The 19,503-nt window shown below is 49.7% G+C and overlaps 2 protein-coding genes and 1 non-coding gene across 4 annotated transcripts in view; 1 reads left to right on the top strand and 2 right to left on the bottom strand.

The window, feature by feature from the left end:
* The window catches only part of AFG3L2 (AFG3 like matrix AAA peptidase subunit 2), a 27,935-nt gene extending 15,046 nt beyond the window's left edge, over positions 1-12,889 (top strand). Inside the window, 10 exon segments of the mRNA XM_007463288.1 lie at positions 1-268; positions 1,883-2,020; positions 2,542-2,695; positions 3,656-3,763; positions 3,860-3,985; positions 4,655-4,765; positions 7,116-7,231; positions 8,603-8,803; positions 10,397-10,591; positions 12,650-12,889. The exon segment at positions 1-268 is cut by the window's left edge and continues 22 nt beyond it. Coding sequence (XP_007463350.1) covers positions 1-268; positions 1,883-2,020; positions 2,542-2,695; positions 3,656-3,763; positions 3,860-3,985; positions 4,655-4,765; positions 7,116-7,231; positions 8,603-8,803; positions 10,397-10,591; positions 12,650-12,889 — 1,657 coding nt within the window.
* A 2,551-nt stretch (positions 12,890-15,440) lies between these two features.
* The window catches only part of TUBB6 (tubulin beta 6 class V), a 10,209-nt gene continuing 6,146 nt past the window's right edge, over positions 15,441-19,503 (bottom strand). Inside the window, exon 4 of one of the 2 annotated variants that reach the window (XM_007463286.1) lies at positions 15,441-16,756. In XM_007463286.1, coding sequence (XP_007463348.1) covers positions 15,693-16,756 — 1,064 coding nt within the window. In that variant the 3' untranslated portion in view covers positions 15,441-15,692. The remainder of the gene's footprint in view (positions 16,757-19,503) is intronic. The other variant, XM_007463287.1, reaches the window with a different exon arrangement.
* TRNAG-UCC (transfer RNA glycine (anticodon UCC)) lies at positions 18,234-18,306 on the bottom strand. Its single transcript has one exon. It is a non-coding gene; the product is annotated as a tRNA-Gly (tRNA).

Raw genomic sequence — 19,503 nt, 5'->3', positions numbered from 1 at the left:
CCTGCTGAGCATGCTGCCCACCGTGCTCATCATCACCTTCCTGCTCTACACCATCCGGAGGGGGCCGGCCGGCATCGGCCGCACGGGCCGGGGCATGGGCGGACTCTTCAGTGTCGGAGAAACCACTGCCAAGGTCCTAAAGGACGAGATAGATGTGAAGTTCAAAGATGTGGCGGGCTGCGAGGAGGCCAAGCTAGAGATAATGGAATTTGTGAACTTCCTGAAAAACCCAAAGCAGTATCAAGACCTAGGAGCAAAAATCCCAAAGGTAAAATGAACTTTCAGAAGACCGTTTTCAGCTCATTAACCCAAAAATCTTCTGGAGTATTTCTTGATCTCTGAAGTTACAATTTTATGAAGTTTGATTACTTATAAAGTAGCTCTTTTTCTCTCCTTCCTCCATCTTAACTTACTAGTCTCCATTTAACTTGCGCATCTCTTCAGGTCGGCTGTCCTGCGTGGATGTGTCTTCTTGCAGGTAGCGTGTGTTCCCCAGAAAATGTGTGTCCTCTCCCCTTGGTTTGCTGCCTTCTCCCTCCAGGGCAACTTAGACACCCCTCTCTCAGCAGCTCCCAGCACATTGCCTCTGCTGTGACCTCGCTGTCCCTCTCTCAGCACCATGAGCAGGCCTGGCCTGGAACTCAGGTTCGTGGCCCAGGACTCCGTGGAGGACAGACCTCCCTCCGCCCACTGCGTGCCACGGGTAGCCTTGCCCATCTTTGTGTCCCTAGGGCCAGGCTCAGGCGTTAAGTAAATGAAGAGAAAATGTTTAACTAATTCTTTTAAAAACCCGTTAATAAAGTTTACTTTAAAGGAATCCTTTGGAATCATCATTTTCTTGATTTCATGTCCTGCCTGCCTCCATGGATAAAAAGTCACATTTTATAGTTTTATAGTTTGCTATACTTGCGTACCTGTTCAGATCATACTTAGGCATCTCCACAACTTAAGTAATTACAGTGTTTGAGCAAACAGTATTCTTTTTAAGTTCATCATTGGTTATTAGATTTTTACTTCATTTGTGAAATTTAAAGGAAAGAAAATAAGCACAATGTAAGTTGGAAGTGTGATATTTGTGTCTCCTTGAATTATTGAAGTAAACATCAGGCGGTTTATTAGTAGATTCCCAGCTTAAGTCACCCTTTATATACTGTTAGGTCTAAAAAGCAACACTAAAAATCTTAAAAAGTAAGAGAAGTATTTCAAATTTCACATTCTTACCAAATTTTTTTTTTTTTAAGGAGGCAACTTTAGTGAAGAAGGCCATCAGCTCAGCTTTTATTTATTTATTTAGTTATTTATGGCTGTGTTGGGTCTTCATTTCTGTGCGAGGGCTTTCTCTAGTTGCGGCAAGTGGGGGCCACTCTTCATCGCGGTGCGCGGGCCTCTCACTATCGCGGCCTCTCTTGTTGCGGAGCACAGGCTCCAGACGCGCAGGCTCAGTAGTTGTGGCTCACGGGCCCAGTTGCTCCGCGGCATATGGGATCTTCCCAGACCAGGGCTCGAACCCGTGTCCCCTGCACTGGCAGGCAGATTCTCAACCACTGCGCCACCAGGGAAGCCCCCCAAGTTTTTTAAAACAGTATAGTCTCTAATAGTCTTTTCCTTTCTCTTCTCACTAATATAATTACTTTCTCTATGTTTCTCTAATATAATTTCTAATATATTTCTCTATATTTCTCATATAATTTTCTTCTTACTAATATAATGTTACTAATATTCTTACTAATATAATTACTATCATTGTTCACATGTTTAAGAAATATTTAGTGTATATCACTAAAATTTGTAGACAGATTTATACCTTGGAATTATTTATGGATATGCAATTTATTTCTCTGAAATTCTAGTCAAATGTACTTTCTCTTTTTTGTATCTGAAGGGTGCCATTCTCACCGGTCCTCCAGGCACTGGGAAGACACTGCTAGCGAAGGCCACAGCTGGAGAAGCCAATGTCCCTTTCATCACCGTTAGTGGATCTGAGTTCTTGGAGATGTTTGTCGGTGTGGGACCAGCTAGAGTAAGTCTCACCTCACACTGTATTAACTCAGCAGGTCAGAAGGTGGGCGCAGGGCCCCCGCTGCCATGGTCTGAGGGTGGGGCGACAGCTGGCTGGGCTCGGGAGGGTCATGCCTCTGCTGTGTGTACACGTCACTGGGTCTTTGAGTAAGTGTCTGCTGTTACTGCCTGCCTCGCGCGTGAAGGGAGCCCGGGGTGGTTGGACTTGTAAACTGAATACAAACTTTACAACTCTACCTGTTACCTTTTAGTAGGATAAAGATATGTAGTGTCAGTTTGCTGGTGTTCGTGCTTCTTACATAACAATAACTGGTGAGCTTTTAGAAATAATATTTGCTCACCTTACATAAGTTTCCCACCGTTTGCCATGTGACTTCTTTGCTGCTTGTAACTTTTTAAATTTGTACTGTACAGTGAGTGACACAGGATGGCCTTCCTGGGGGACAGGAAGCTTGATGTCTGTTTTATTGGGAGGATAACACTCACTTGTCAAGTGACTCCAGTGCTTACATTTTCATCCAGGTCCGTGACTTATTTGCCCTCGCTCGGAAGAATGCCCCTTGCATCCTCTTCATCGATGAAATAGATGCCGTGGGAAGGAAGAGAGGAAGGGGCAACTTCGGGGGGCAGAGTGAGCAGGAGAATACCCTCAACCAGCTGCTGGTGGAAATGGATGGTGAATGTTCAAGTCTTTTGTGTTTTGAACTGTGCTTTCTAATTGTCCTTCATGTTTCTAAAATGAGAGTCCTGTGCTGATACAGAGAGCAAAGAGAGATTCTGTAAAACAAGCCCCATCGAAGGGCTCTTTTATTCCAGTACAGGTAATGGCAAAATAGTCTTGCCTGGCAGCCTGCTGTAACTTAATACTGGTGTTAAGATGGCATTTGTACCTGGTGCCAAATAAGAGAAAAACCGGTGAAATGCTTCACTAAAGAATCATAATCTCATTCTCAAATCATTTATGATTCTGAAGGATCAGGAAAATCCATGCGTTAGCAAGTGCGAATTTGGCAGATTTTGAGTGGGTCTGCGTTCCTGGGCCGGGTATGGGAGCCAGACTGAGGAGATGGGGGGCTGCTCCTCGGCTCTGCAGACCCCTGTGCACAGAAGAAACTACCCTGGGGGAACGGGCCAGGCTCCTTCAGCGCCAGGGTCCTGGGGGTGACGGCTCTGTGGCCACAGCATTGCCGTTTGAGAAATGGCCAGTCAGACGAGCAGGCTGAGCCTGCAGAAGAGGTTGGAGGGGGGGTGGTGCCTGCCTTCAGATACACAGTGAGTGGTCCCTATGGCCCAGGGAGTTCAGACACTTCCTTTGCAAATTTAACCTTACTGATTTTTCAAAACTTTCTAAAGTTGACAACGTAATCTACATTTCTAGTTACATAAATTTAAATCTTTGGTAATTTGTCTTTAGTAGTTGATCCTTAAATCTTTAAGTCTTATACTGTATATGACTTAATCATTAAGGGCAAGATGAATAGTAAGAAAAATCATTAAGTTTGTGACTTAAAAAATCACTAGATAATAAATAGAAAACTAAAGTGGTGTGTCTCGTGCTCATACGTTCTGGACAGGCACGCTGTCACCTTCCTCCTCACGGCATTTAACAATGGTGATGCCTTTGTTCTGTTTCCAGGCTTTAACACAACGACGAACGTGGTCATTTTGGCGGGCACCAACCGACCAGATATCCTGGACCCTGCGCTGATGAGGCCGGGGCGCTTCGACAGGCAGATCTTTATCGGTGAGATGGTTTTCCCTGGATTCAGGCCAGTTCTTGTGAGGAGGGGTGCAACTGTTTCACTATGGTTTTTTTTTTCCTTAAAAATAATTTCTCAAGGACCGCCGGACATAAAAGGAAGAGCCTCTATTTTCAAAGTTCACCTCCGACCACTGAAACTGGACAGCGCCCTGGAAAAGGAGAAGCTGGCAAGAAGACTTGCATCCTTGACCCCGGGGTTTTCAGGTGGGTGAGCACGACCTGCTGTTGTGTCTACAGGATGTGACCCTTCCTTTCTTGTTCCCTCTCTCCTTTCTTCCAAACTTAACATGAAATAGAAGGGACCATCTATCTACAGCCTGAGAAGGTTATATACACGGGCACAGGCACCTTCAATGTCCCAGGAGCCTGACTTTTTAATATTTTTTGTTGAGCACATACATTGTGTTATGGCCTATTTGTGTCCCTATATACTTTCTCTGTAAAGGTAGTTTACAGAGACCTAAGGATCTAGAAAGCTTTCGGCAAGCTTCTCATGTTTAACTTTCGTTGTTTAACTGAATGCATTAGGTCATTTTAATGCCTATGTATTTCATTATATTTCAACAGATTGCCCAATATCTGCTTAAGTCACTTTCCCAACAGAGATGGTGGAACTAAGTTGATGGGCATTTTAAAGTGCTGTCTTAGTTTGCTGTCATTGCATAGTCTATAAAGGTGGAGGGCTGCCTGTGGGCATCTGTCTACTACTGATACTTACAGCGCACAGTTCAGGGGCCGGGTTGTGCCAGGCAGGACTGAGCGCTACAGCCTGCTGCTGGTGGACGGTTGGCCCGGGTTCCCTTCTTCACAATGTGTGACTAGTGAGCTCAGGTGTATTTGGCAGGTGAGCCGTTGTGTGTGTCCCTTTCACAGGAGCCGACGTTGCCAACGTCTGCAATGAAGCTGCTTTGATCGCTGCGAGACACCTTTCAGATTCCATAAATCAGAAACACTTCGAACAAGCAATTGAACGAGTAATTGGCGGTAAGGCAGCTGGTGGGACCCACGACCAAGTGCGGATGGCGTGAGTTTGAGGCCAGGGCATGTATCTGCCCAGGCCTGGAGCTCAACGGCACCCTGTCGGATGGGTCTGAGATGCCACCCTCATGCTGCACGGGCGGCAAGCAGGGAGGTGTCCTCCCCTGAATTATAGCAATCTAGTTTTTCTAAAACACTCACAACCTCCCTGTTTCCAAAAATTTCATCGCATGAGTTAAATGTGCTCTAAGCTAGATATAGGTGATGGATGAACAGCTGTAACAACTGTTTGACCGGGAAATGCTCACCTGTCAAGCAGGGTTGGCCAGTAATGTGTTTTCCTTGCTTTCTAGAGAGCTTATAGTTAATACCGTTAAAAAGATAACTAGCAGTTCGAGAACTTGGGCATTCAGAGGAGGGAATGGCATAGCCCTGTGCTCCAGACATAGACACGCAGTTCTCATGCCTCCAAAACACAAGAACCCCCGGCTTGTCACAGGATTTCGCTGTGACAAGGAATGGCCAGGCAGGCTCCACAGAAGAGCGGGGTTTAAACTGGGCTCAGGAGGAGGGGATGTGGTGTGAACGAAGGCGAGCAGAGGAGCAGTCATGGCCTGTGCCTCAGGGAGGGAGGTGAGTTGCTCAGACTCCTTCCTGTGGGAGGGAAGACAAAGTGGAGAGAGGTGTTGAAGCCTAGATTTTAGCAAGCCTTGAGTGTTAAGCTTAAGAGGTTTTTTTATGTTGTTTTACGGCCAGTATTGTACTAACATGAGTTTTCCTGAGCCACTGAGTAATGGGATAGTCAGTGATAGTTCAGGAAGATGCATCTTTGAAGAAGGGGCGCATCTGGAGGCAGAGCCCCTACTGGTCCTTAATGTGCGGTAGTGGACATGAGCGTGGGAGCCCCATGGCCACAGGTGGGAAGGGCGTCCTTGGGGCCACTGGTTTGGTGGGAAGTGAGCCAGGGTGGGATGTCCCCGTGGGGTCCTGTGCATGGCCGTGGTTCCCGTGGTGCGGGGTGGGTGAGGGCATGGGCCACACAGCCGACAGCCGAAGGGGAAATGGCTGTCAGCAGAGTTTCCGAAGCTTGTTTTGTGCCACAGGCCTGGCAGGCTCATTAGCAGGTGAGACAAGGAGTAGGTGCCACTGCAGGGGGGCCGGGGGGGAGTTGTAGCGGTGCTGAGTGAGTGACTGGACCGTTTGAGATTCGTTAGGGAAAAGAAAAAGTCTAAGATGACAGAGTTGTGAGTGGAATTAAAATACCTCACTGTAAACACAGGAGAAGACTATTTTTGTTCTTTTAGGTCGAGGGGAAGCGGGGGAGGGGGGGTGTTTAGTAGGAAAGTGAGTTTGTGAAAGAGGCCAGGGCGGCGGGTGGGGCAGAGCCTTGGCCCTGAGGGGCACAGCCTTGGCCCTGAGGGCCACAGACGTGCTGTTCACGCTCAGCCGCTGGGGCCAGCACGTGCCCTGTGACGGGATTGCGAGCTGAGGAGGGGAAATCCTGTGACAAGCTAGGGGTTCTTGTGTTTTGGGGGCATGAGAACTGCATGTCTGTGTCTGGAGCACAGGGCTGTCCACCTGCCCTCTCCCCACCCACTGGTGGCTCTGCAGCGTGTGCTTGTCCTGGGCTGAGTCCTCAGGAACACAGTTCGCCCTCTTTTCTTTTTCAGTCTCCCAGACTCCGTAACGTGTTACCAGTTGAGAAATTCTCAGATGAGTACCTGGAACACGAGAAAGCTGGTGTCACCTGTGAGCTTTGTATCAGTACAGACTACAGCCCAGAGGTGCGGGCGAGCTCCGCATCCGCCTTCATCCAGGCTGGAGCGGGGGTCCTTCAGTTCTGGCAACACGCGGGCCGGCTCGGGGGCACCTCCTCAGGGCTGCTCTGCGGCTGCAGGCTGCTGCCTCTCACGGGCCTGCCTCTCCTCCCACCCTCGTGTGCCTGCCTCCTCGGCCGGGTCCTTGTCTCCCCCTACTTGGAGATTCCCGATGCCTAGACTAGGCAGTGAGCTCCTTCCAGATGTCTTCATTTTCTGTGAATTTTATGTGTCAAATGACCCTAGTGCTAAATTTTACTTTGCATTTCTGTTTATTTCTCAAAACGAGATATGTGACTCCAGTGGGAGAGTAGGGGAAAGTGGGCCTCGGGTGGGGTAGTGAATGCGTTTTGCGGTGGTTGTATATTTTGAAGTTGATGCTTTGCTTTGTTCTGCCCCTGACTGGGAATATTCCATGGTCACAGGCAGCTTGGTCTCTGAGTCACGATTTAGATGAGACGCTGTGTGGTATTGTGTAAATCTCTTTTGATGTCGGTGTCACTAAAGCAGTGGGTTTTGTTTTCTGTTCTGTATGTCAGGCTTAGAGAAAAAAACTCAGGTTCTGCAGCCCGAGGAGAAGAAGACAGTGGCATACCACGAGGCTGGCCATGCAGTTGCCGGCTGGTATCTGGAGCATGCAGACCCCCTCCTGAAGGTGAGGCAGTTGTCGTGGAACAGACGGTGGCCACACTGGGCCATGTGGCAGGAACATCTGCTGATGGTGTTGGGGTGAAGGGGTCACGCAGATGAGTTATAAAGTTTGGAAAGGAAAGTGCAGAGAAGCTGGAGGGGTTCACTCTGTAAAAGCAGTTGCTACCGTGGGTCAGGCTTGGGTGTCTGGGGCTCTCTTGCCCAGGGGGTTTCCCTGACTCCACAGAGAAAAAGGCAAGCCACACACCCTGGAAATACTTGTAGTACGTGTTTATGACAGAGGACGTGTACCTGGAATACACGAAGGACTCTTAAAATTCAGTGGTAGGGAAACAAGCAACCCTGTAAAATAATAGGCAAGATATATGTGCATGTGCTTCCCGAGAGAAGGAATAGGAATGGGCGCTAGGCGCATGAAGATCCCGGATGCCCTAAGTCACCGGGAGGTGTGGGTGGAACCCTGCAGAAGCTTCACATGTTCCGAGGTCAGTCCAGCTGGACCCCATGCCTGCGGGCGGGCACCTGACCCGGGACAGCCACCATGGAAACCAGTTTGGCAGTTCTCATAAAGGTGACAAATGCTTCCAGTACAACCAAACGGTTCCACTCCTGTGTGTTTACCCAAGAGAAATAAAAACATGTCCATGGAATACTTTTACTACTTTATCTGTAATAGCAATAAACCGGAAAGAGCCCCGAAGTCCCTCAAGAAGGAGTGGATGTTTGGTGTGTTTACCCAGTAATTGCTCCGCGGCCGTAGAGCTGAGTGCACTGTTAACACAGCCGGCAGTGGGGGTGGGTCTCGGGGACAGTCACACAGACCAGACACGGTGAAGTCCATACTGTGTGAGGCCATTTATGTGCAGTTCTAGAAATTGCAACTCATCTGTGGGGGCGGGGGAGGGGATTTCAGGGAGAAGAGGAAGATGTTTTGTATCTTGGTTGTGGGAGGAGGCTGTTTGTCAGAACTCACTGAACTGTAACCTGTACCTGGGAGCATTGATTGTAAAAATTAAAGGAATCTACTCAATTGCAACAAGAGGACTAGAAAACTGAAGGCTGCTGGCCCCTCTGTCTGCCTCCTGGAAAGCGGGGTAGGCGGGGCCGGCATCAATTCTGGAGGGGTTGCCACTCAGCAGCAGCCCTGTTGTCAGGACTGAAGACTTTCAGTTGAGTTTTATAAGAGGCAAGAAATACTTTATAGACCTCTCGGGTGAGGTTACCCTAAGAGAAAATGCTCTCCTGGACGGGCCCTCCCACCCAGCTCCTCAAGCCGAGGCTGTGGTGCTTTCCTCGCCAGTGAGTCTCCCTGTGGCTCCACATCAGCTCCAGTGGCCACATCTGTTCTCAGCGCACCGTGTGTTCTCCTTGTCAGGTGTCCATCATCCCTCGGGGCAAAGGGCTGGGCTACGCGCAGTACTTACCCAGGGAGCAGTACCTCTACACCAAAGAGCAGCTCCTGGACAGGATGTGCATGACTCTGGGTGGCCGCGTGTCAGAGGAGATCTTCTTCGGGAGAATCACAACCGGTGCTCAGGACGACTTGCGAAAAGTGACTCAGAGTGCGTATGCCCAGGTGAGTGTGGGCGGGGTCGTCTTGCATCCTCACCTGCACCAACGGCTCTGGAACAGCACTGCTGTTTGACTGGTCTAGGCTTTCCAGGCAAGGGTTACTTCTTAAGAGAAATCCATTTTAAAACGATCAAAACTTAGGAAAAGAAACCCTTGTTTTGAGAGTTCAGTCTTTCAAGTTTATTACTAAGGGTGTATAAAGCACATCAGTAGAGTTTACATTCAGTTACAAGCCTGTGGGATCCCGCGTGGACTCCCTGATGCCTGTCCCTTCTGGTCCTTTCTGCTGGCAGCAGCCATGCCCCTGTTTCCTTTAAGTTTATCACGGGCGCCTCCATCCCCAGACAAGGTCATTTTGCTGTCATGGAACTTGATGTCAGTGACTTTCTTTGGGAACTGCTTTTATTCATATGTCAGCTCTTCTGGGCCTGTTACTTTCCCATACCTTTCATTTTTCTTGGGACTTCCCTGGTGGTCCAGTGGTTAAGACTCCAAGCTTCCAATGTAGGGGACACGGGTTATATCCCTGGTCGGGGAACTAAGATCGCATGTGCCGCGCAGCACTGCCAAAAAAACACAAAAAAAACGAATAATTTTTCTTAGGGCATTTGTTTGTTGGGGTTGTTTGCTCTTGTGTTCTTTCTAGTTTAATCTCCATTTTAAAAATAACTGTAATGTTTTCTTTTTTTATTTCTTGCGTTCTAGCACCTCATCTAAATTTTCTGATTCTGACTTAATGTTATTCTTTCTTATTTTCCATCACCTTCCTGATTTCGGTTAGCCTTTTCTGAAGTTGTAGGTTACAGTTTTCACCTGTATTATGGACGTCTCTCCATCCCACTTCCCATATCTGTGTAGACATTATTCTGCTTCTTTTTTCTCATAACGACTTTGTAAGGGATTTTTCTGTTGCCCACTTTTACATGAAGTTTGTTTTCCTGATTTCTTAGGAAGGAGGTGGATTAAGACAGTTTTTCTAGTTTTACGGTTTTAGAGTTTCCTGCTGTTTTCATAAACTTTTTAAAAACGTGACTTCCTACTTTCTGATCTGTTCCTGCTCCCCTCTTTTATCTGCGCCTTTTCTGGTCAGTTTGGATTTTACTTCCACAGCTTCTTCTTAATGTGGGGTTTTTGTGTGGTTAGTGTGGGGGTCTCATGGGGTGCAGCCTGGGCCTCGTGGACTCAGGGAGAATGCCAGCGCCCCTTGCAGGTTCCTGGAGCCCGGGCGGTGCGGGAAGAGCCTCTGGGTGGCCTGGGTGGTTCCTCCCATCTGTCGGATGCTCCTTGCCTGTCCTCACCTCCCCCCCGTGCAGAGCGATTTCACGCAGGTCTCGTCACCATTGGGGTTTGTCCCTGCCCGTTTGCCACCTGCCTTGTAGATGTTGCCTGTGGGTCCCTGGTCTTGTCCTCCCAACCTCCATCTACACAGGACACCCTGGTCTACTTGGCCCACTCAAGGCTGCCGTGTCGTTGTTGCGGGTTAAAGAGTAGTACTGCAGTGAGGTGTGTGGATTTCATGTCAGTGGATTTGCTGCCATTTTATAAAAGCCTGTGAGCAGAAATGGATGCTTACCACTAGTCACGCATTCTTTTTCAGATTGTTCAGTTCGGCATGAATGAAAAGGTCGGGCAAATCTCCTTCGACCTCCCCCGTCAGGGGGACATGGTGTTGGAAAAGCCTTACAGCGAAGCCACGGCCAGACTAATAGATGATGAAGTACGATTACTTATCAACGATGCTTACAAGAGGACAGTTGCTCTTCTCACAGAAAAGAAGGCAGATGTGGAGAAGGTGGGTGCCAGCTGCACCAATGATTCTCTGCACGGTTTTGCAGAAAGAGTTGAGACTGATTGCTTGACTGGTTGGTTGGTTTGTAGATGCCGACGTCCCCTGTGCTTGTTAATCCCAGGCTCCTTCCTCCATCCTGATGCTATGTCTGCTGTCTCTGTGGGGCTGGGGGGATGTGGGAAGAGCAGCAGCGGGCATGATCCCGGCTCCTGGTTCTTAGGAACGTGAGCGCAGGATTAACGAAGTCTGTTCACAACACCAGACACACAGTTGAACCTGCGGTCACCCACCAAGTGCTTCCAAATGCGGAGCCCAGTGGCCTGATCGGGATTGACCACTGCTCTTCACCTCCAGAGTAAAGAGGTAGTGGAACAGCAAATGAAAGAATTAGCCAAACTAGATATGTAGGACCTTTGCTTAATTATGACCTTCCATGAACAAACATTCTTTGTGTCTTCCGTTGTCGTGCCTCATTTGATAGCACTTTCAAAAGGGAGGGAGCCTTTCTAATTCAGTCAGTTTTTTGCATCCAGTAAACTCTTAATTATTCAGAATCCATGCAACCAAACGGAGAATCTTCTGTTTTTTAAATATTCCACACTCTTATGATAAAAGCACAGGTGACAAGTCTTCTGTAAAGGACTGATAGAGAAAAAAGCTATTCTAAGATGATGCTGTCCGATCGGCAGATCTTCAGAGAAGCCCACTGTGAGCTGTGCCGGGCAGAGCCTGAGGTGCCTTTTCACAGAGCGCAGGGTAGGTGGGAGGGGCCTGCAGCAGGGGCTCCGAGGGGAGAGGGCAGAGAAGGCTGACATCCACCCTGACGGCTCATCAGGCTACAGTGAACGTGGGGAGGACTCGCTGTGTGGGGCCCTAGTGAGCGAGGAGGGGGTGCAGAGGGAAGGACAGGGTGTCTGGGGACTCCAGAGCTCTGCGGGAAACACAGCTCTGGAGCTAGAGGCGCCCTTCATGGAGATCTCATCCGGCCCCTGTGTTTTATTGTCAGGAATACTAAAAGAATCTGGAGTGGAAATGCTTAAAAACATCATTTAAAGGAGCGAGCAGCAGGGACTTCCCTGGTGGTCCAGTGGTTAAGACTCCGTGCTCCCAACGCAGGGGGCCTGGGTTTGATCCCTGATCGGGGAACTAGATCTCGCATGCTGCAACTAAGAGTCCGCACATTACAACTAAGACCCGGTGCAGCCAAAATAAATAAATAAAAATAAATCTTTAAAGAAAAAAGATACCAAAACTTAAAAAAAAAAATAGAGTGGCAGCAGGGTGCCATCTCCAGGGGGACAGTCAGAGGCCAGTGCAGAGGCAGCCATGGGTGTGTTTTAACTTCCTGAGATGGTGCCGTGGTGGCAGCAGAAGTAGAAAGGCAGTGGTAACAGTGAGCGGGTCTAACGTGACCCTGTTCCCTGTCCTCCTGACACCATCCCTCACCTCCCCACTCATAGTTGGCAGGGGTCCCGTTTTCTGTGGCTGTGTTTCATGTCAGTCTTGTGGTTCAGCCATACAGAGACCAGAACTTCGAGATGCATATTTTCACGTTAATCTCCTGCTTCATATTGTGTCTCTGCCTCATTTGTCTTTATTTTTATCAACCACCTTTTAAAATTTCCCTGTTTCCACCCTTTCCCCCACCCCCGACCCCCAGTCACTTGCATCACTTCCTCACACCTCCTGGCAGGATTTCTTTACGCTCTGTGAGCCAGAGGGGGCTCCTCCCCTCTTTGGAAGCAGGCGGGGCCCAGGGACACTGAGTCTGGCTCTCCTCCCCAGGCTTGTCCTGCGGTGTCAGGGACAGAGCTCCCCCACTAAGTCCAGGGCACAGTCACGGGCCACATGGATGTACCACACTGTGCAGCCACGCCCTTCGTGGGTACACGTGTTTTTCCAGGACCTTTGCACATCTTATTCTAAAGTGACATGACCATGAATATCTCTTTTCAGTGGTCCTAAACTGTTTTTTGGAAGGGGGTTGACTGTAAATAGGAGGTGATGAGATTGGAGAGACGTTGCTGGGTGACTGTTTAACCACAGGTGTTCACATTGCAGGTTGCTCTGCTCCTGTTAGAGAAAGAAGTGTTAGACAAGAACGACATGGTGGAACTCCTGGGCCCCAGACCGTTTGCAGAAAAGTCTACATATGAGGAATTTGTGGAAGGCACTGGCAGCTTGGACGAGGACACCTCGCTGCCTGAGGGCCTGAAGGACTGGAACAGGGAACGGGAGGTCTCAGAGGAGCCCTCGGGCGAGAAGGCCGCCAGCCAGGTCCAGGGCGCTGGCCCCGCGTAGCCAGAGCTGCGCCTTCAGAGCTGCGCTCGGCCTCATGACACGGTGGGAAGTGGGGTGCTTCGCGGCCTCGGAAGTCACCCGGGTTGCGGGGGAGGGCACGTGCCCCAGCCTCGGGCTCTCCCAGTCTCTGTCCCCGTCAGGTGGGGGTCCTCTCGCTGTCATCTGCTCTTCACTCCTGCCTCCCTTCAGAGTCTCCCTCTGTGATGGGCTATGAAATTAGGAATATTTTCATTTGATTTAATATTTTAAAGATGGAATCCGGGTCACAAGTTGCTGTTCTGTGATGGAATGGTTTTCTACAGAGAGCTGTAACATACTTAAAAATACGAATGTATTGTGTAAATACGGCTTCTTTATGTCAAAAATAAAGTGTAAACACTGCACTTTTTTCCTCCTGAACATAGTGTTGCTGATTATGCTTGGGCTACTTCTTCTCAGAAAACATAACGGGAAGGAATTGAATGACGTCACTGTTTAGGGTCTCAGGTTTGCGGTTCTCTTCAGCTCCCACGAGATGCTGAGGAAGTCTAGATTTGTTCATCCTGGAGGATGAGCTCGGGGTGCGAAGTGTGTTGGCCCAAGTGAGTCAGTGAGCCCGTGACAGCACATCCTCACTCAGCCGACCACGACCGGGCCTTGGTCCCACGTGTGGGTCTGCAGCGGATGTATAACCACCGCTGGACTGCGGGCTGGCAGGCTGGACTGCAGGGCACCGCCACTGGGCTGGGAAGCCTTGCGCCTTCCGCGAGGTCACTGTTACTGTTAGAAGGGAGTGATGTGCTGTTGTGGTTCCAGAAAAGCCAGAGTCCACAGTGCCGCAGACCTAGGTCAGAACTCACCAGAAGGTGGCCCAAAGAAGATGTAGGTATTCAAATGCCCTTATTTGGACTTGGAGGCACCACACATTTCTGCATTTTTAACACTTTTTAGCTGTCTCCTTTAGCGTTATTCCAACTTGCTTGTGTGTTCTTGACGCAGATGTGTTGTGGGACGTGACTTGTCAGGCTTCAGGCACAGAACCGGCTGGCATCCTGGAGGAGCCCTGGACTGGTGGGGTGGCAGGTGGCCCGGGGGGCCCCCGCCCCCCCGCCCCTTCTGGGACCGCTCTTCCATACTCCAGCTCGCCAGGCCACAGAAGCACGAACAGCATCACAGCATCCCGGGAGCTGGGGCTGCAGGGGTACCGATCACAGCCTCCCTTCCCTTCCTCACGGGATGCTCTGGGCGCTTGTTGAGTGAGGCTGTTAGGTGAGGAGGACAGCCCTGCAGAGAGGGGGCCAGTGTGCGCCACCCCTGCTGAGCCTCCTGGGTGGTGCCAGTCGTGAGTCAGGCCTGATGGCGCTCTGGTGGTGACCCACATCTCCCCTGCGCTGCTGTATGAGGTGCTGCATAGCCGGCGGCCAGTGGGGCCTGGAGTGGCCACTGCGGCCTCAGTGCGACACCTCTCTACACCCGCGGAGCATGAGTATGTCTGGGCCTGACTCGGGTTTGGCCTCCGGCCGGCGCTCAGGGCACTCGTCTCTCCTCCAAGGCCCGTCAGACCTAGTGAGGGTCCAGCATAGATGGGGGCGGTGAGAGATTTTCACCGTAGTCTCACAAAATGGTTAGAGTTTTACAAGAACAGGATCTCACCTCGGTTCAAGCCATGTTGCGTGTTTTGTGGGTCACTTTGTCCAAGGTGCAGCGGACATAGAGGGCCACCGTGGGGCAGGGGCTCAGCTCAGCAGTTCCTCAGGAACCCACGAGGGGTGGGGAGGCTGGTTAGGGGGTCCAGCACTAGCATTAAAATGCTTCCACCCGGAGTGACACACTCATGTTCCGTGGGCTGAAGCAGCTGGGCTCACAGTGCCCTCCAGGGGGAAGAAGCCAGAACCTGGGAAGTGAGCCTGCTCGCCCCATGGAGGCTGAGCCTAAAAGGCGTCTTAGGGAGCAGACACCGTGAGTTGCGGGGGGCGGGGGATCCTGTGCCCTGTGCGGGGCCTGCCTGCTGGCCCTGCACCCCCAGAAGGAAGCACAGCAGCTCCCAGAGCTGCCACCTAGCCCCCCACCCACCTTGAGCTTGTGTGTCCCCAGCTTTGGCTGGAAGCCTGAGGGTCATATTCTGTGGCTCGTCCAAATCTCAGCCAGGTTGTTAGGGGAGGCTGGGTGGACTAGCCTAGGGCCGGACGCAGGAAAGATTCGTGGGGGCGTAAGTGCTGGGGACGTACAAATGGGGACAAGGGCTTTTATTTGGGGGTGCGCTGCTTTCCATAGCCACCAATTAAAGAATCTCAGGGCTGCCCGAGAGTCTCCAACAGAAGAGAAGCCCCTCCCTGCGTGGAGTGGGCTGTCAGGGCTGCACCCCAGGAAGGGGCGGGTGCTGTCGGGCAAGCAGAGGCTGGAGAGACAGAGGGGCACTTAGGGTTTATTGTGACCAGGTTGTTCCCGAGTTCAGAGCTGCACGTCCAGTACGAGGCGGCACCTTGCTGCTCCAGGTGTCATCACAGGATGAAACACAGGTTTCTAACCCCCTAATTCCCAGACATGGTTGAACACTTAAGAGAAGGTGAGGTTTATTTATTTAGCCCTTTATTTATGGCCCATGAGTTCTTTCAAGTCCTCTCTGGTCTGATGTTTGGGTAGGGATACCAGTCCCCACACTTCTGATGTCCTTCATCCCGGATGACGGACAGGACGGTCTCGCTGCCTCTGCGAGGGGCCCGTCCCCACACAGTCAGACCAGGGCTCCCCTCAGTGGCCAGGAGACTCACCAGGGTTGGAGGAAGGACTTCTGAGCCACGGCGTCCAAGGCAGGGATGCGCCTCTATTCGTTGACCTCCTCCTCGTCGTCCTCAAAAGCTTCCTCGCCCTCGTCGGCCGTGGCGTCCTGGTACTGCTGGTACTCGGACACCAGGTCGTTCATGTTGCTCTCGGCCTCAGTGAACTCCATCTCGTCCATGCCCTCACCCGTGAACCAGTGCAGGAAGGCCTTGCGCCGGAACATGGCCGAGAACTGCTCCGAGATGCGCTTGAACAGCTCCTGGATGGCCGTGCTGTTGCCGATGAAGGTGGCGGCCATCTTCAGGCCGCGCGGCGGGATGTCGCACACGGCCACCTTCACGTTGTTGGGGATCCACTCCACGAAGTAGCTGCTGTTCTTGTTCTGGATGGCCAGCATCTGCTCATCCACCTCCTTCATGGACATGGGGCCCCGGAACACGGCGGCCACGGTCAGGTAGCGGCCGTGGCGGGGGTCACAGGCCGCCATCATATTCTTGGCATCGAACATCTGCTGGGTGAGCTCGGGCACCGTCAGCGCGCGGTACTGCTGGCTGCCACGGGCGGTGAGCGGGGCGAAGCCAGGCATGAAGAAGTGCAGGCGCGGGAAGGGCACCATGTTCACGGCCAGCTTGCGCAGGTCGGCGTTGAGCTGGCCCGGGAAGCGCAGGGAGGTGGTGACCCCGCTCATAGTGGCCGACACCAGGTGGTTGAGGTCCCCGTAGGTGGGCGTGGTCAGTTTCAGGGTGCGGAAGCAGATGTCGTACAGGGCCTCGTTGTCGATGCAGTAGGTCTCGTCCGTGTTCTCCACCAGCTGGTGCACGGAGAGGGTGGCATTGTAGGGCTCCACCACCGTGTCCGACACCTTAGGAGAGGGCATCACGCTGAAGGTGTTCATGATGCGGTCGGGGTACTCCTCGCGGATCTTGCTGATGAGGAGAGTGCCCATCCCAGAACCGGTGCCGCCGCCCAGCGAGTGCGTCAGCTGGAAGCCCTGCAGGCAGTCGCAGTGCTCGCACTCCTTCCGCACCACATCCAGGACCGAGTCCACCAGCTCGGCGCCCTCCGTGTAGTGGCCTTTGGCCCAGTTGTTCCCGGCGCCGGTCTGTCCTGGAGTCAAGCAAGAGAGGGGACACGTTTCAGACAGGGCTATGGGGCGTGGTGGTGGGGCGGGAGCTGCGCGGGACCGTTAGTACATTTAAAGTGTGTTAGGAAACGATTAGATAATAGAGCGAGGGTTGGGCCCCGGTCCCCCAGCACTGCAGGAGCGCGGGAGGGCAGGCAGCTGCTTCAGACAAGGAAAATTCGCCAGTTTTAAGATGTACGCGTGTTCTGACCTGGTAATTCCATTGTTTTTAAGTAGATAATTCTCCCACAAGATAAAAGACAAAGAGAACAGAAAGTATACATTAAAAAACAAATTGCTTTCCCCTCTCCTTTAGGCTCTCTGAATTTTGTACTACGCACAAATACTTTCTTTTCGAAACAGTAATACTTTCTCATGTTAACGGGGCTTCTCGTTCATCATCCAGAATTACGGTTGCAAAAGTTTCTGAGCACCCACTATTTTGCACCTGTAATTAAACACCCAGCACAGGAAGTCATTCCTGCCCTCAAATTGCTTCCAGTCAGTCGTGGTAAGATTAACATGTGTGAAAGTCTTTGTATTTTTTCCAAGGAGTTCAAGTAACTAGAAAGAGACCTTCTCGTTAGTCTGTTCTGGGTTTTTTGTTTCTTTTAAACAACGGTGCTTTTCCCCCAACATGCTTATTTCTACTTTATTTTATGGAAGAAATTTTTAATCTGAAAGGTTGGCTGATCAATTTAAAATCCTACTTTCAGTTCACTTCGTTATAAAATGGAAGCTCTATCAGTAGACAAAGCATTTTTTCCAAGCTGTATACACAGGCCTGTGTTTGTTTGAATGGATGCACTTAAAAAGATCTGGCAAAGAGGACCGGGAGGCACTTATTTTCGTTTTTGCTTTTCTGGACACTGCACATTTCCTGTAATGCAGTGCTCTTCAGACACCACTGCTCTGTAGCCCTGAAAATATTTCAAAACTACATACCCCAACATTAAACTGACATCTAACGTCTTCACAAATTCAAATAGTTGCAAATTCAAATAGTTGCAAATGATATTTTAATTTCCGAGGTACTATAAATACTCCCTTTTGAAAACAAACATGTTATACATCATTCTATTAAATGTATCCCACAAAGTCCATGTAAAAATCAGGAATAGGGAATTCCCTGGCGGTCCAGTGGTTAGGGCTTGGCAGATTCACTGCCGTAGCCAGGGTTTGATCCCTGGTCGGGGAACTAAGATCCCACAAGCCGCGCGGCGTGGCCAAAAACAACAAAAACAAAAAACAAAAAAAACAGCAATAAATCCTAAGTGGAAACTGATTTTTAAAAAACAAATTCCTATGATCACAAGGTGTTTAAAATGTCAATAACTCTATTCTTTTCGATTAGTTCATTTATCCAAGTGTGAACATCAGATATTGCCAGAATGAGACAAGGTTTGGCATCCTTTTCTTTTCTTTTTTTTTTTTTTGGCCAACCACACCACATGTGGGATCTTCCCTGACCAGGGATTGAACCTGTGCCCCCTGCAGTGGAAGTGCAGAGTCTTAACCACTGGACCACCGGGGAAGTACTTGGCATCCATTTTATTCCTTTTTCTTTGTTTTTACATATATAAATACTGAGAAGTCTTGTTCACATAAATATGTAAATGGAATCAATTGTATTCTAACAATGTCATTGAATTATTTGATCTTCAGAGTTAAATGCCAAAAATCAAATAGTGGGCTTCCCTGGTGGCACAGTGGTTGAGAGTCCGCCTGCCAGTGCAGGGGACGCGGGTTCGTGCCCCAGTCCAGGAGGATCCCACATGCCGTGGAGCGGCTGGGCCCGTGAGCCATGGCCACTGAGCCTGCACATCCGGAGCCTGTGCTCCGCAATGGGAGAGGCCACAACAGTGAGACGCCCGCGTAATGCAAAAAAAAAAAAAAAAATCAAATAGTGATCTATCATCAGAAAGTATTTTTAGGGACTTCCCTAGCTATCCCACATGCCACGTGGCACGGCCAAAAAGAAAAAAAAAGTATTTTTAATCATCTTTCAGCCCAAAACTCAATTTTGTGGAAAGCAGAATTGGAAACACCTGACTTGCATCAATCACACTTTCCTTCTGTTGGTCCAAAAGGCTTTTTGCACCAAGACTTACCTAACGCTTTCAATGAAAGGCTTTGTGTGGTCCAGTATACTTAGACAGGGTTGGAAAATTTGAAATCTTAATTCCAACACAACTTTGCAAATATGGTTTTTAACAAAACGTTTTAAATATATTTTTGTCAAAATTTTTAGGTTGCAGATTTAGCTTATTTAGGTTGTAAAAACTATTGGCCATGCAACCTAACTGGCAAAGGCAGCCCTCATTATCAGAGCGATTCTGTAGATTGGACTTACTTTCTGTCAGAAAAACATGACTTTAATTTTCAACTCAAATCAATATGTTAATATGCATTTTAAGGAATATTAGAGAAACCACTGAGAACTGAATTCTAGAGCACACTGTAAGGTAAATTACAAAAAGCAGTAAAATCAAAGTAAATGATGCAGAGATTTAGAGATAAATTAAAAAGACAAGGCATTGCCATTTCTCATTAACTGGTAATTAGGCAGTGTAAGGTGCAGCTAAAATGGTCAGCTGTTGAGGAAGCAAGGAAGGCTATTTAAAGGCCTTGTATTTCTTCACTTTGGGTTTATCAAACTTGGTTTTGAAAAGAATCATGTATTATAAAAAATTTAAAAATAAATCCATCAGCCCCCTTATCAAACTTTCCC

This window comes from Lipotes vexillifer, unplaced genomic scaffold (assembly GCF_000442215.2).
Source record: "Lipotes vexillifer unplaced genomic scaffold, Lipotes_vexillifer_v1.1 scaffold848, whole genome shotgun sequence".
In the NCBI taxonomy this organism is placed as follows: Eukaryota; Metazoa; Chordata; class Mammalia; order Artiodactyla; family Lipotidae; genus Lipotes; species Lipotes vexillifer.
This window is presented reverse-complemented; position numbering and strand designations above follow the sequence as displayed.